The following is a 15,775-nucleotide window of genomic DNA, read 5'->3' on the forward strand; positions in this document are numbered from 1 at the left end:
GGGGATTGCATTGAATTGGTAGATTGCCTTAGGCAAAATGGCCAGTTTTACAATGTTGATCCTTCCAATTCATGAGCATTGGAGATCTTCTGCAATTTCTTTCTTCAGAGACTTGAAGTTTTTGTCATACAGATTTTTCACTTGCTTGGGTAGCATCAGACCAAGGTATTTCATATTATTTGTGACTATTGTTAAGGGTGCTGTATCCCTAATTTCTTTCTCGGCCTGTTTATCCTTTGAGTAGAGGAAGGCTACTGATTTGTTTGAGTTAATTTTATATCCAGCCACTTTGTTGAAGTTGTTTATCAGGTTTAGGAGTTCTCTGATGGAAATTTGGGGGTCACTTAAGTATACTATCATATCATCTACATAGATTGATATTTTGACTTCTTTTCCAGTTGGTCCTGTGAAGGCTCATTTCCCCAGTGTAGGGGAATGCCAGGGTGGTGAGGTGGAAGTGGGTGGGTAGGAGGGGGGAGCATCCTCATAAAAGCAGAGGAAGGAGGAATGGGAGAAGGGGAAACCAGGAAAAAGGATAATATTTAAAATGTAAGTACTTAAAATGTCCAATAAAATGGAGGAAAAAAAAAAGAGAAATGGGACTATCTAACAGCAACTTAATATCTTAGTATACCAGGGTACCTTACCAAACTTTCTGGCATGGTTTTACATCCCACAGTTATCCACACAAAACCTCTCCTTTTTTAAAGTGAAACAGGAGGAAAAGTTTTTGGGAGGGTGCAGTGGGAGGATGTTGTGAAGGGAGGAGGAAAAATTTGGAGGTGGGAGTGGAGAAGAAACTTTGGGATGTATAATAAAACAGGAAGAAGGGGGTTGTGTGTGAAATGAAGAGACAAGAACCAAAACCATCTGGGACACACTCAGAATTTCCATTTGTTTATACTGGAGAGAGTGCAGGAGAGGTCACATGAGGGAAAGTGATTTTTTTTCTGACCTTGTCGTATATGTGCAACAGATAGTGGGGGCCAGCTGTCTGTGTACCTGCAGTGAGATTAGGAACAGACACTAGAAGGTGTTGGGTCACAATCCCACAGGTGTGGTCCCAGACAGTGAGTAAACAAAAAAAAAAGTGAGTTAGCAGAGTCTCAGAACAATTAGATGTTGATGAGAGAACTCTAGAGGGGCTGAGATCAGGTGTGTGGTTCACAGGATCTGAAGAACTAGTCAATTCTGGAAAGCTAAGGTCGACTGCACATGCTAGGAACGTAGAGAAAAATGTTGCTACAGAAAGACCTTATCTGGATACATAGCTAACCGTGTATGAATAAAACTGACTCCAAGGCTTCTTTTCTTCTTTACAAAGGATGCTATGTGAGTTTCCTTTATATTCCAATTGCCTGTCCACTTCCCAGCACAGCTTTGCAGAAACCAGCTTTTATGTAATGCAAGACAAAGTAACACTATGACACTGTTCTCTGGCTCTGGCTCTGCCCATGTAGCCCTGAACCCCACTGCAGCTTAGCTGAATGCTGCATATTCTAAGGATCTCAGAAGGAACCGGAAAGAGTGGGTAAAATTGGGAGCTTGGTAGGTCTTGTTCTTTAAGGATCACCTACAAGCCTCACTTTGAAAAGCTTCCTATGAGGGTGAGTAGGATGGCTCAGTGGGTAAAGGCACTTTCCACCAACCCAGACAATCCAAGTTTGTTCCCCAGGACACAAGGAGAGAACCAACTCCCACAGGCTGTCCTCATACACCTAACTTCCCCAGACACAAAAACAAACAATTATCATGTAATTTTATTTTAAAACTTTAAGACAAAGGACTTTTAAAAAAAAGCCTCCTCTGAGTTGGGCATGATGGTACAAATCTGTAATCTCAGAAGTTGGGAAGCTAAGGCAAGAGAACCAAAAGATCAAGGCCAGTTGGGGCGATATAATATGAAACCATCTTAGAGGGGGGGGGGAGGGAGGGAAGGAGGGAGAGAGAGAGAGAGAATGAGAGACAGAGAGACGAAGTGGGACATGGGTTGACACTTGCAGGTCAGTTACCAGGGTGCTTAGCTCAATGGCTGTAGTAACTCTGACTACAGTGTCCTTGGTCATAGTCAGGGAGCCGGACTGTCAGTCCGTAAGCCTGTTCTTGCCTAACCCATCTTCACTGAGCTTCTGTGTGGGCACTGTGCTCACAGATGCGTGTTATTTGATTTTCACTATTACTTTAGATAATCAGCTTGGAGCAGTACATGTCAGATGTAATTTATGGGGGAAAACTATCTCCTATAGCTAACTTATATATTGTGACTTAGCTTTCTAGAAAGCTCTTACTCTTAACCACCAGCATGAGACTGAACTGCTCTTAATGCAATGGCATTTCAAGGAGAATTAAAATCAAGAAAGGTGGAAAAAAACAGTGTGGCATGCGCCACCTGTTAGCTGGGTACCATCAGTACCCCATGGCTGAGAGTAGCACACACAAGCTTGGGAGACCCCACAAAGGTTTGCTTCAAATTTATTGCAACTTAGAATGGCGAGGCCATGCCAAGGCATTGCACTTGATCCCTTGAACAAGAGCCTTCAGTCTGGACTAAGTGTGGCAGAAGGCTGCCTTTCCTCCTCCCTGCTCTTTTGTCAGGAAGGGGAAGGAGTGTTCAGAGAATCAGCTGAGCAGGAAACAAGGGCAGTCCGAGACCTGTGGGCTGTCACTAGCCCCAGATTCTACTGCGGTAGGGTCCAGTGCCCACCTAGCTGGGCCTCCTGCCATCCCCTTTCTGAAAGCATGGATGTGATGAGGTTTCTGCTGAAATGCCCAGCTCATAAGATGGGAGATAAGGATCGAAGATGCCTGTTTCTCTTAGGCTCAGTGTATCAACTGATTAATAGAATAAGAGAGTGAAAAGACATGTTTCTTTCAGATCCCCAGAGCTGGCAGGTGCAAAGTCAAAAAATAAAGTTGATTCACGTAAGACCCCTTTTCTGTTTGCTCTACAAACAATGACAAACTCACAAATGCAGGAGCATGAAGAAGCTGTCTAGGATGTGACCACACCCTGCTGGGAACAGTAACAACCAGTGAGGTTCTTACTTCCACCACCTCAGTTTCAGCACCTTCTTTGAAGGTGATATAACTACATACTCCACCCTCTTACAGTTCTATGGCCTGCCCTGAAAGACCAGGGGAGCAGACAATCCACAAAACCAGAAGAGAAGACATCTCACTGTGAGTGTATCCCAGACAGCACTACCCCATCTTCTCTTAGGCTTAGGATCTTGGCCTGAGTTGAATATAGCCCTTCATTCCCTGAGGTTGCTAGTTATGATGACTTCTCCTGCAGGACAGGAAGGAAGGAAGCTGCCAACCATAGCAGGGGCTGCTGGGACTGCTGTTCAGTTCACATACTGGTTCCTGCCCAGATGGGGGATATCAGTAGACTGTACCATGGAGCCTGCCATTGTCTCTTCGAAAATGATCACCTGTGGGAAACAAGGGCTGGGCTGTGAGTTCTCTAGATAGGATGGCCGTGGGAGAGCAGGATTGGAAGGGTGGGTGTGGAATGCAGTTGGAAGGAGGTGATGGGGTGAATACAGACTTGTCACTCACTAAGGGAAGGGGAAGAATGGAGTAGCTGAAATATACACCCTCTCCTACTTCCTGGACAAGTATTTTAGGGGCAGAGAAGCAACTTAATAGCAGGGGGAGCAGGGATGAGAAGAGTTTCAAGGAGAAAGGAGGAAGTCTACAAATATTCCCACCTTGTTGATTCCTTTGTCCAGCCAGACACCTGGGAGGTAAAGAGTCTCCTGAGGTCCTACATTCCAGTAGCGTCCAAGGTTGTGATCATTGACGAATACAACCCCCTTCACCCAGCCCTTCAAATAAAACAGGGAAGGTCCAAATTTTACCATGGGATCCCCAAAGTGAGCCACAGACCATGTTCCTGAGAGACCAGAGTGAATCAACATTAGACATTCATGAAGGTCAACCCACCCCACTTCTGTGCCTCCTAGTCGGGGTAATGAACCTCAGACATTCCATAGGAACCCACACACTGAGAAGTGCCACAAGGCACTTCTGCTCTGAGCCCACTCTGACACAGAGAAGTCATAGAATCTCTATCATGTGGGGTGATAAAGAAATACATGGAGGTTTCCGGCCCAGGTGTTACAGAAAACTCTATCCAAGTCAGCTTGCCTCAGAGCTCTAGGAAAATGAGAGAACAGGAGAGGAAAGGGGTCCTACAAACCTCTAACTTTAAAAATGTGTCAGAAGGGTAAATGCCAACTGACAAGGCGCCCAGGAAGAAAGCAGGAAAGGTAAGCTCTTTGGGCATGGCACTCCACTTGTCCATGTCGAACCTAAGGACAGGATATAAACAGAAAAAGGAGGAAAGGACCATCTCATATCTGCCTCCAGACCTGCATCTAATCCCAAAGGCACACATGGGTCCTTCCCCCAACAAGGCCCTAAGACCACCCACACCCAACCAGGTTATAGGGTAGCAGCAAGAGAACAGGGTGGGCACTTCCCAGTTTGTAAACCCATCTCCATGGGTTCCAGTTCTGGTCCTACCCTTACCTTAGGTAGGTCACTGTAGCCTCTGAGAGGCCAGGGTATTCCTGGCTCTTGCTACATATTAGCTATGACCTCATAAACCAGACTCATAGGGACCCACCTCTGAAGGAACTGCTTTGTCATATCCAGGCTGTAGATTTTGAAGTTTTTCAGGGGTTTATTATTCAGATAAAGATTTCCAATTAAACCTAGGGAGAGTGGGCAAAAATAAAAAAGTAAAAGATGAGCAAGCCCCAAATCAGAAGGGAGGTGACTCTGCTGCAGCCTGGGCATGTGTGGATGTGCCAGAAAAGCTGAGGCAAGCATCTTTCCTAAAGCATGTGCAGCCTAAGGTACTCTACACTTGAACTAAAGCCTCCCTAGAGATGTTAAAGGTATAGCAATAGATAAGACCACTGTGTGTCAAGCCACAGAATTTGTCATGAAGAACAGTACATCCAAGGACAGTGACAGAGTTGAGATGTCAGTGTGTAACATCTAGTTCCTGGCCTCTTTCCAGGGAAACCTGCACTTGGCTCAGTGGCCTAACTTTATGGTATTGTGAGGGTCTCAGACTAAAAGACCGGGTCACTCACCAAGGAACTCTCCATTTAAGTTTAAAGATTAAAGATTAAAGACATCTGGATGATGAACAGGTAGCAATATTCTGCAGTTGCTTATTGCCATGCCTGGCACTGCCTATTCCCTCAGTTTTTCTCAGGGAGATGAAGAACAGAAATTCAGTGTGAAGACCCAAGAAGGCAGGGGTCCAATACCCTTCCATGGACTCCAAGATATTCTTATTCCTTGCTCCCTCCTCACAATCCTGAAAGCAGAGGCCCACTTCTACCAAAGTAAATTTCAGGAGAAAAAATGATGAAGAGGGCATCTCAGGGCTTACGGAAGTTTCTCCAGGGGCACAAGCACCATACAGTTCTAAAGCCCTAAAGGGAAAGTCGCCCAACCACTGTGACCCATTAACCAGGACTTATATGTAAATAAGCCAGGCACCATCTCCCTTCAATAAGCCTCCATGAATTGCCTCTCTTGCAGTGGGTCTCCAAGATCCACCATTCTGCAATAGGCCTCCAGAAACCACTCCCTGAGTGAGCCCAGTGGCCCATTAATGGACTCGATGGAGAACAGACAGATAAGTCTGAAGAGTGGCAATGGCTTTTCTCCTGGTCTGTACTAGGACCCACCTTTGCGTTGGCTGTCAATGTTATTTCCGTAGTTGACTCGCCCACGATTCTCCACCAAGATCCTCAGTATGGTGTAACCCTGCCAGGAACACAGTGGCCAGTTATCACCGCCTGACAACTCAGCTACACCAGGGAATCTGTGTTCCCAGTCATTCCCTATGCTCTGAGAATGGAAGTGAGAGCCCCCAACTGGTCAGAAAGCTATGTGTGCCCTTCTCTCTCCAGTTTTTAATTATGTAGTCTCCTGGATTCCTGATCTTCCTCCTTTGACTCCTACCATCACCCAGATCCCTAGGATAACAAACCTGGGTCAAGGGAATAGTGATCTCCGTAGTTTTATAGTCCAGAAATCCTATGGATACTCTATTCAAAAAGACCTGCCAAAGTGAACAGATGAAAATCACGGTCAACAAGAGGGAGAAGAACCTCTGCTAAACCAAAAAACAAATATCGCTGGGATTATGAAGGTGCTTAGAATGCATAGAGGAAAAGGACCACCATGGTTATAATGGAAAGATCGTGTGAACTACATACTGAAAACAGCTATCCAGAAGGCAGAAAATAATGTGTATACTGCCATCCCTAGTCACTACAAAGTCCCATGAGTTCTGAAGAGATGCTCGTACCTGTCCTCTGTCACGCACGACGCCACTGAGGACGCCAGATGAAAAGATGGTGGTCTCGTACAGAACATACCCAAAGGCCTGCCCATTACCATTGTTTACTGGCAGGTTCTCCATGTTGATGGGTGTCTCAGATGTGACTGGCTATATAATAAGACACAAGAAGGGAGGGGGGTCAAGCAGCTCCTAATTTTAAGTTTTCACATGAGCGGCAAGGATATCAGGGACCGGATGGAAAGATGTTCTAACCTCTTTTTCTCTGTTCCACCTTCCTACTAGCTTAAACTAATGGTTCCCCAGAACCATGAATAAGAATAGAAAAAGGGAGATTTCACTAGAGTCCTGCAATCTACCAGAATCTTGAAGCCACCATGATGTCATTGAATCCTAAAGCCAGCATCACAACAGAATAAACTGTATCAGGTTTTTTCTTTCCTCTCCACAGGAGAAGGATTATCCCATCCCCTGCTCCTCACCCTATTCATGACCTACGGAAAGGCCTACCCATGATGCTAGAGAGTAAACACCAGATTCAAGCCCTTCTATACCTTCCCAATCCTCACTGCAGTACCAATATATTCTCTTCACTCAGTTCTCTGGACTCTAACCAGAGCCCTCAATGCCACTAAGTGGGTTTTTCTCATCCGGAAACACCATTGGGAAAGTTCCTGGGTCCTGTCTGCATAGTAACTATCCCTGATGCCCAGCCTGCAGTACTTACCTCATCCATGTACAGGATAGCATCCCACAGTGACAGGTAGAAAGATGGACTCATTGGCTCATAGACCATCTTAGCAGTAAGCTCAGGTGGAGGAGGCGGAGGAACACCTGCAATAAGAACCATGGCCCTCCCTTAAAGATTCAATCATCATTCCCTTCGCCAGCCTCATACCCACAGTCCCGTGCACTCCTTTCATCTTGGCACCAAGATCAACCACCGGCCCTACTCGGAGCTTAAATCACTCTAGAGAATGAGGCCTGGGCAAGGGCAGGGCTTATCTGTGTCTTCTATATGGCATAAATAGGCTTAGCATGAGTCAGATACAAAAGGCACAGAATGATGACAATAATCTCTCAATCCTGCTTTGTCTAGAATATTGGTTTTATTATTTGCTTATTTATTTTTTTGGCAGTAGGCCAGATGAAACACAGGACCTTATGCATGCTGGGCAAAGGTTCTACCACTGAGATACATTCATAGTAGTCTAGGACATTCTTGAATATGAACTAGCTAGAGTTGAGGTAGGATAGGAAGACAGCCGAAATTCCAATGGGTTATAGCAAAAGCAAGGGGCCCAAGTGGATGTTTGATTCTGTTCCTTGTTTGTACCTGAGAAGGTTCCAAAGAGTTCTCGAAGCTTGGTATATTTGGCAGTGTAGTCTCCAGCCTCTGTCAATATAGCATCATAGTCTGCAAGACACCCACGGACCTTTCAGGCTCTCCTGTCCCCAGAACAGTGCAAAGGGATTAAAAAAAAAAAAAAAAAAGGAGGAACTCGGAAGGGAGGAACAGAGTTCTCAGACCAGCAATTTTGAAGAGTTTAATATGAACCATTCAGTCAAACTAAGGTACATACCAAGTACTACAAAAGTACCCATAAGTACAGCATGATACTCTAATTTAACTGCAAGTAGATATAAAGGAACATCTCTTCTACTTCCTGAGAACTCTCAGTCAGAAGGCCAAGATCACATCTTCCCAAGGGTCTGAGAGAGGGGAAGTCTATCCCCATCCTTCTCACTCTAGACTTTCCTCCCCTCCCTTGCTCCTCCAAACAGCTCTCCCATCAGAATAAGCTCTTCACAGGCACCTACAGCTCTGGAAGTGTAGAGGTGACACTCAGATACAGCCTCTATCTTCCCTGGTTATTACATAACCAAAGACATGAAAGGACCAAGAAACTGTTTCTAAAGGATTCTCCATCAGAAGTGACAGATCCACCAACACTGGAGAGGACCGGGAGAACCACCCAAGATACTTGCCATAGCTGGTCACATCAGCCTTGTAGTCATTAAAGTGCATGGCTCCATTTATGAAGCCAAAATTTGTGCCTCCATGGAACATGTACAGGTTGATGGAGGAGCCGTCTTTGATGATGGCAGACACTGTTTGCAGGACCTCTTCAAGGACAGAGCAAGGAGAAGAGATGTTTACAGTGAATCAAAGCCTAAAGAAAGCCCCAACTAGGCCCCTTGTTCCCAGTCCCCAGCAGGTCACTCATCACTAAGTCATTCAGCTTTCTCTGGAGAATCTGTAGCCAGTTAGCTGTTTCCACCCTAGCAGACAGCATGTTTCCTAGTGGCTATTCTGTCCCAAGGAAGTGTAACAAAGCTGGAATTGCATTACACGACAGTCCTGCCTGTGTCCCCAGTTCCTCCCTTAACTCAAAAAAACAAATCAACAATATGCAAAAAGAATATCAGACAACAAAATAAAGGTCAACTAATATATATTTGAGCAATATATCCAATAAATGAAAACTTAATACTGACCAGTGAACTGGCAAATTTTTTTAAATTATTTTAATCCTTGGTACTGATGAATCTGCAGGAAATGAGTATTCTCATTTCGCAATTACCAGTAGGCTGCTACAGTCTTTTCTGAAGGACAGTGGTAAATACATATATTAAAGCTATATTGACATAGCAATTCATTCTTTATTCTAAGGAAATATATCCCAACAAACCTTCAAGATGTTGCTTAAGTGGTATTCAATTTACCAAAGCCAAAACTAAGTAATCACTATAGAACTGAGTTACTAAATGGTGGTTTAGTCATCAATACAATGGAGCTCTTCAAATTCTTTAAGACAGTGATGTCTGATTATACCAAGAATTTCTATGTTCAATAGTATAGGATGGTGTGGGTGTGTGTGTGTGTGTGTGTGTGTGTGTGTGTGTGTGTGTGTGTGTGATGTAGTGTGTATGGTGTGTATATGTGTGAAGAAGATCTGGTCAGTCTGTTTCTAGCTCTATCTATAGGTACATAGATGGAGATATACTAATTACTGCCTGCACTGTTAAATATATTAGAATACTTGTTCTGGACTCAGACTTTTATTTCTTCCTTAAACTTTCCTACATCTCCCAGATATCTACACTGTGCATGTGTTACTTTTTCTACTTACAAAAACACGTAAAAGCAATGAGGAAAGCCCTATTATTATTTCAAGTGCCAAGTCTCTAAAATACAAAGAGCTGAGTCTAAACACAAATGATCCTGGGAACTCAGCATCCTACAACTCCATGCCAGGGAATGCAAAACACAATCTTCCACAGTGTCAACACATATTAGGTATAGGGAAAGTAAAACACTTACCAGAGGAATCCAAGATATTGTGGGAGCCACCCCATGAATCAAACCACCCTGTCCAGTACTCCATCACCATCTTGGGTTGAATCCCCTGGGTACCACAAAATGAGAATTAGGTAGGCAGGCTGATCAAAACGGAAAGGTGGCACCATTCTTGAACGGAACCCAGTATCTTTGTCCTCTGTGACCATCTACCCCTTGCCTGAGAGGCTTGTACGCACACGGCATGGATCATTCACCAGCCATTTGTGGCCTCACCACCTGCTGGTATAACAGACAAGAGGCTACCAGAGTTAATGTCTAATGTGCTTTTGATGATGCATATGACAGATACTGGCAAGAAAACCTAAGTATCTGCTCAAACTAAGCTTTCATCAGAACTCATCACCTGATTAGATGCTCTTTCCTACATTGGTTAGCTTGCATTCTGGCTCAAGACCACCTATGCCAACCAGGGAAGAAGAATGTCCTATTCTGGATGAGTTTGTCTGAGAGCCACACCATGAATGCAGACAGACCAAAGTCACTGCTTCTCTGTATGAGCAAGTCAGCAGGCTATAAAGGGGTTTCTATAAGGTCTGGCTTAAACAACAGTTTACAAAACTAACACAGAGACTCAGAGCCCAGCAGAGCCACTAGCTACTCATGGTGCAAGCTCTACAGCAGCAGGTTGGACTCACACCTTGCCTAGGATACTGAACAAGTCTTGGTATTACCTCAGACTAGTGAAGTGACATCTGCTTTCTCCAGACATACAGGGATCATTCCGGAACTATGCTTGGCTCCACCATGTTTGCAGAAGCTGTAAACCCCTGAGCATGTGTAAAAGACTCATCTGCTAAGATATTAGGCGCTGAGCCAGTAAGTATTCCTCATTTATTCAGAGACAGCCGATTAAGTATCCTCGCTCAGGGCTGTCCTGACATTTGAAATTGCACAAAATGCAACAGAATATGTTCCAGAGAGATGTGGCATACTTAGTGGTTCATGGCATAGAAGGTGCCAACTATCCCTGGGGAAAAGCTGATGTCTAAAAGCTAATTTTAGCAAGCTGATAGCTTTGTTTTTCTTCATATCTCAAAATATGCCATACTATACACATTCTAGTCACCCAAAAGGGAGAAGCAGAGTCTAAATACTATGTCCCAAAACCTCCAGGGCCAAGAGTGGGCTTACTTTTGTAAGAGCCTCTATGGCGTGGAGAACAGAAAGTAAAAGGCCAGCATGGATCAAATTGTCTTCCTGCACAATGTGGTGCAACCAGTCCCAAAATGACCATCTTCTGGGTACTTTGTCCCCTCTCTGCCTATCTCCTTGACCATGGAGAGCAGTAATAGTACCTAGTGCTCATGCTCACTATGAGAACTAGATGAAACTAGGGTCTACAGTGTCCATTCAATGAAGCCCTTCAGACAAAACCACTTCTTTAAATAAGGGCAGATGCTGTGTGGTATACATACAGAGACAGGTAGGTATATCAATGGAACAAAACTGAAGACCAGAAATGAACTCACACACTTATGGTCACTTGATCTTTGACAAAGGAGCTAAAAATATCCAGTGGGAAAAAAAGACAGCATTTTCAACAAATGGTGCTAGTTCAACTGGAGGTCAGCCTGTAGAAGAATGCAAGTCGATCCATCTTTATCACCCTGTATAAAACTCAAGTCCAAGTGAATCAAGGACCTCCACATAAAGTGATACAGTGAAACTAATAGAAGAGAAAGTGGGGGAAAGCCTTGAACTCATAGGCACAGGGAAATTTTCATGAACAGAATACCAATAGCTTATGTTCTACAACCAAGAATCGACAAGAAGTTAGACTTCAGAGAATCAAATAACACTGTTTTAAAAAATAGGGACAGAGCTAAAAAAATTCTCAGCTGAAGAATATCTATGACTGAGAAGCACCTAAAGAAATGTTCAACATCCTTAGTCATCAGAGAAATACAAATTAAAACATCCCTTAGATTTCACCTCACACCAGTCAGAATGGAAAAGATCAAAAACTTAGGTGACAGCAGATGCTGGAGAAGATGTGAAGAAAGAGGAAAACTTCTCCATTGTTGGTGGGCTTGAAAGCTGGTACAACCACTCTGGAAATCAGTCAGGTGGTTCCTCAGAAAATTGGACATAGTACTACCTGAGGACCCATCTAGACTACTCCTGGGCATATACCTAAAAAATGCTCTAACATATAACAGGGACACATGCTCCACTATGTTCATATCAGCCTTGTTTGTAATAGCCAGAGCTGGAAAGAACCCAGATGTTCTTCAACAGAGAAATGAATACAGAATGTGTGGTACATTTACACAATGGAATACTACTCAGCTAGTAGAAACAATGACTTTATGAAATTTTTAGGCAAATGGATGAAACTAGAAAATATCATTCTGAGTGAGGTAACACAATCACAAAAGAACACACATGGTATGCACTCACTGATAAGTGGATATTAGCCCAAAAGCTGGAATTACCCAAGATACAGTCCTCAGACCACATGAAGCTCAAGAAGTTAGAAGACCAAAGAGTAAATGCTTTAGTCCTTCTTAAGAGGAGGAACAAAATATTCACATGAGGAAATAAAGAGACAAAGTGTGGAGCAGATACTGAAGGAAAGGCCATCCAAAGACTGCCCCACTCAGGGATTCATCCCATATACAGTCACCAAACCCAGAAAATATTGTGGCTGCCAAGAAGTGCTTACTGACAGGTGCCTGATGTAGCAGTCTCCTGAGCCTGACAACTACAGAGTCAGATGCTCTCAACCAACCATTGGACTGAGAATAGGGTCCCCAGTGAAGGAGTTAGAAAAGAGTATGAAGGAGCAGAATGGGTTTTTAATCCCACAGGAAGAACAACAATTTCAATCAACAAAACCCCCCTCAGAGCCCCCAGAAGCTAAACCACTAAAGGTCACACATGGAGGGACCCATGGCTACAGCAGAATATGTAGCAGAGGATGGCCATATCAAGCATCAACCAGAGGAGAGGTTCTTGACCCTGTGAAGGCTCAATACCCCAGTGTAGGGGAATGCCAGGGCAGGAAGGTGGGAGGGAGTGGGTGGGTAGGGTGCCTCTCATAGAGGCAGGGGAAGAGGGTGGGATAGGGGGATTCCAGAGGGGAAACTACGAAAGAGGAAACATTTGAAATGTAAGTAAAGAAAATATCCAATAAAAACAAAAACAAAAGGGCAGATGTCACAGACTATTTAAGAAAGTACTTCAGCAGCGCCATTCTGCTGATGACGGCCAGCCTAACAGCACTGACATGGTAAGTTGTCTAGAGATCAGCAGCAGAGACCCTTTCCATCATCAGTATGGTGAGGTGCTCAAATATTGCCTTCTGCAAGACAAGGGTCTCATTATACCTACACAACTAAAGGCAAATCAGAGACGCAGAGCAGCCAAGCAGTGTCTGCACAGCCTCACTACAGAGTGACCAAGTGGGTACTGAGCAGCTCCAAACATCTGTACTTCCCTCAACTGCAACTCAGCTTAACCACTTTGAGACCAGATATCATAAGCCTCTCTTCCCAAGTAGATTACAGACACCACAGGGCCAAGTTCTTATGATCAGTTATGAGGTAAGACAGATCAAACACCTCTACAGACAGAAAATAAACTTGGGCCAATACTGGAAGAAAGAAAATGAGAAGAGAGGGTTTCACCTGAACACACACACTTCAGAGAGGGATATGCATGGTCCCTCCCTCTGGATAGTCTACCAGAGATCAGACTTGCCCTCCTCCTAGGAACCTTTCCAACTGTTCTGGCCTCCATCTATACTGCAGGAGTAGCCACACCATACCCACATAGTCATCTCACCTGGGGATATCATCTCTACTTTGAAAAACCAGTAGCTGGAACAAAAAGTCTACTCAGTGGATCACAAGTATTCCTACACCATTGGCCCAGTATTCTGACAGGCATCTATCCACTGTCAATAGAATCTATCCGTTTCCTCTAGGCTGAGGACCATGGCAGATATACAGGTGGTGGGACAACTTGGGGGAAGTCACACCTTTCAGCAAGCCTGGCAGAGATGAGTTATATGTTCTGCACATGAGATACAGCTCAGCCTCAATCACAACTGTCTGTTTAGAGAGACACACAACCTAGAGGCATCAGCTGGAACAGTCTGAGGAAGTTGAAATACACCCAGAAACCTCTCTCATTTACTGACCTGTAATAAACCAGGCTTCCCATATTATGGATAACAGAAATATGCCCAATGCCAATAAAGCCTTAAAAGTTAAGGCCAGATGCCTTCTATAGTACAAGATGGAGAGGTTTATCTCTCAATATCTCAAGGAAATTCTGGGGCTTGTAGAGAACATAAAAGCCAAAAGCTTCAAAAGGTGCCCTTCTCAAAAGAATGCAACACACTTGGATGGTGTCAATCTACCCAGCAACACTTTAGAGCAAGGTTTCTAAGCTACCTCCCTCCCATCCATGAACCAAGAGACTGGGAGAGCTAAGAGTCCTCTCTCCGTCACAGATGTCTTGGCCCCATGCAGGCATGTGGAATCCCTGCCCTCAAGCTAAAAGATTCACAGCATCCCTTGGGCCAGACCTACCTGTATAGATAAGAGAACACTGTTTAGTGCCATCAGCTCCTGTTGGGACTGTAAGTTGATGGTGGCCAGCACTGGGAAGGCAGTGGAGAAGGAAAAACAAAGCTTAGTCATGGAGTCACAAGACCTTCTGAAGTACTCAAATCTTCAGTCCACCAGCATAAAACAAGAAAAAAGCTAGTGTGGACATTGTTTCCTGCCTTCCATTAGAAATTATCTCTGGTGATGGCAAAAGACTTGCCTGTGTTGTTATTCTTACAAACTCCACAGTTAACACAGAGCGAAGCCAGAAACTCAGCATCTGATTTTTACTGACTATAATGTTTGCAGCCCGGGGAAAGTCTCATCTGAACTACCATCCTAAGAACCAGAGCCCGAGCTCTACGCTGCACCCCAAAGGCAAACCCTTTGTACACCAAGAGCAACAATAGTCCCGATGAAGGCTCATGTCTCATTTCTTGGTAAGGACTCACTGTCTACTGTTCCATAATGTGTTTATTTAAAAAAGAAAGTCAACCAGTATTTCAGACCGTTTTCCAGAAGCAAAACATGTGCTCAAGAAAAATGCTACTGATGTCCGTGACCCTGCCACAGCCACAGCCAGCTGAGGAACATGATTCCAAGGACCCTAGCCTGCTTACTGTCATTTGCACGGCCAGTGTCAGATGAATAAGCTTCAGAGTAACTAAGGCAGAATGGGCAGCCCTAGCACCCAGGACAGCAGGCCCTGCCAACCAGTGAAGAAAACAAAGCTAAGGCTCTGAAGGTACAGAAACTTCCCACCTGGTCCACAACCTGTGAGCGGCAGAGTAGGGTTACAAACCCAGGCTCCCTCTCACCAAGCCCGTGATGTCACTGTCCTCCTGCAATCCTCAGGGGAAGATCCCCCTCCCTTTCTAAAGTTAGCCACTCCCTTCAGGAAGCCTATTCGAAAGTAAAGGTTGAAGCTCAAAGTCAACCCAATGCCATCCTGACATCCTCATCAAATAAAAAATTAGAAAGGAGTAAGATGCAGAAGGGGAGAAGGGGTGTGAGCAAAGGCAAAGTGTTGAGGGAACCCTGGGGATGTGAAATATGTCTATCAGATTTCCCCAAGTTAGTCCTTCCTCCTCTCTGAAGGGACCCCCTCTTCCTCTCTGAAGGGACCCCCTCCTCCTCTCTGAAGGGACCCCCTCTTCCTCTCTGAAGGGACCCCCTCCTCCTCTCTGAAGGGACCCCCTCCAGCACAGGCATCCTCACAGCCCTGCAGTCAAGCTTCCTTTGCACCGGAACCCATCCCTTCAGTGACGTTCATATGCTCTTGGAAACAGTCCTCTAGGGGCATGGGGATGAGAGGTAGAGGGAAGACTGGAGGGGATCCCTGAGCACAGGGGCTCCTGCGCAGGCCTCGAATCCAACATCTGTGCAAGAAGCCAGAGGCAGCTTCTATACATGGATAAAAACAGCATTTCTAGACACTGACACGTGAGTTTCCTTATGTTAACAATACTCATAGCTCCATTAACCCCACAGGGAAGGGTGCCTGTTCACCTCCTGTATAATCTT

The 15,775-nt window shown here is 44.7% G+C and overlaps 1 protein-coding gene across 1 annotated transcript in view; it reads right to left on the bottom strand.

Annotated features, from left to right (window-relative positions):
* Positions 1-1,753: 1,753 nt before the first annotated feature.
* Positions 1,754-15,775, bottom strand: part of LOC308431053 (beta-galactosidase-1-like protein 2) — a 44,122-nt gene continuing 30,100 nt past the window's right edge. The window contains exons 8-19 of the mRNA XM_080930393.1: positions 14,234-14,304; positions 9,657-9,741; positions 8,321-8,458; positions 7,668-7,748; positions 7,059-7,165; positions 6,341-6,481; positions 6,020-6,091; positions 5,715-5,793; positions 4,634-4,721; positions 4,205-4,316; positions 3,714-3,830; positions 1,754-3,434 (exon numbers count right to left, since the gene is read on the bottom strand). Coding sequence (XP_080786519.1) covers positions 3,348-3,434; positions 3,714-3,830; positions 4,205-4,316; positions 4,634-4,721; positions 5,715-5,793; positions 6,020-6,091; positions 6,341-6,481; positions 7,059-7,165; positions 7,668-7,748; positions 8,321-8,458; positions 9,657-9,741; positions 14,234-14,304 — 1,178 coding nt within the window. The 3' untranslated portion in view covers positions 1,754-3,347. The remainder of the gene's footprint in view (positions 3,435-3,713; positions 3,831-4,204; positions 4,317-4,633; positions 4,722-5,714; positions 5,794-6,019; positions 6,092-6,340; positions 6,482-7,058; positions 7,166-7,667; positions 7,749-8,320; positions 8,459-9,656; positions 9,742-14,233; positions 14,305-15,775) is intronic.

Source organism: Micromys minutus, assembly GCF_963924665.1.
Source record: "Micromys minutus genome assembly, chromosome: 16".
Lineage (NCBI taxonomy): Eukaryota > Metazoa > Chordata > Mammalia > Rodentia > Muridae > Micromys > Micromys minutus.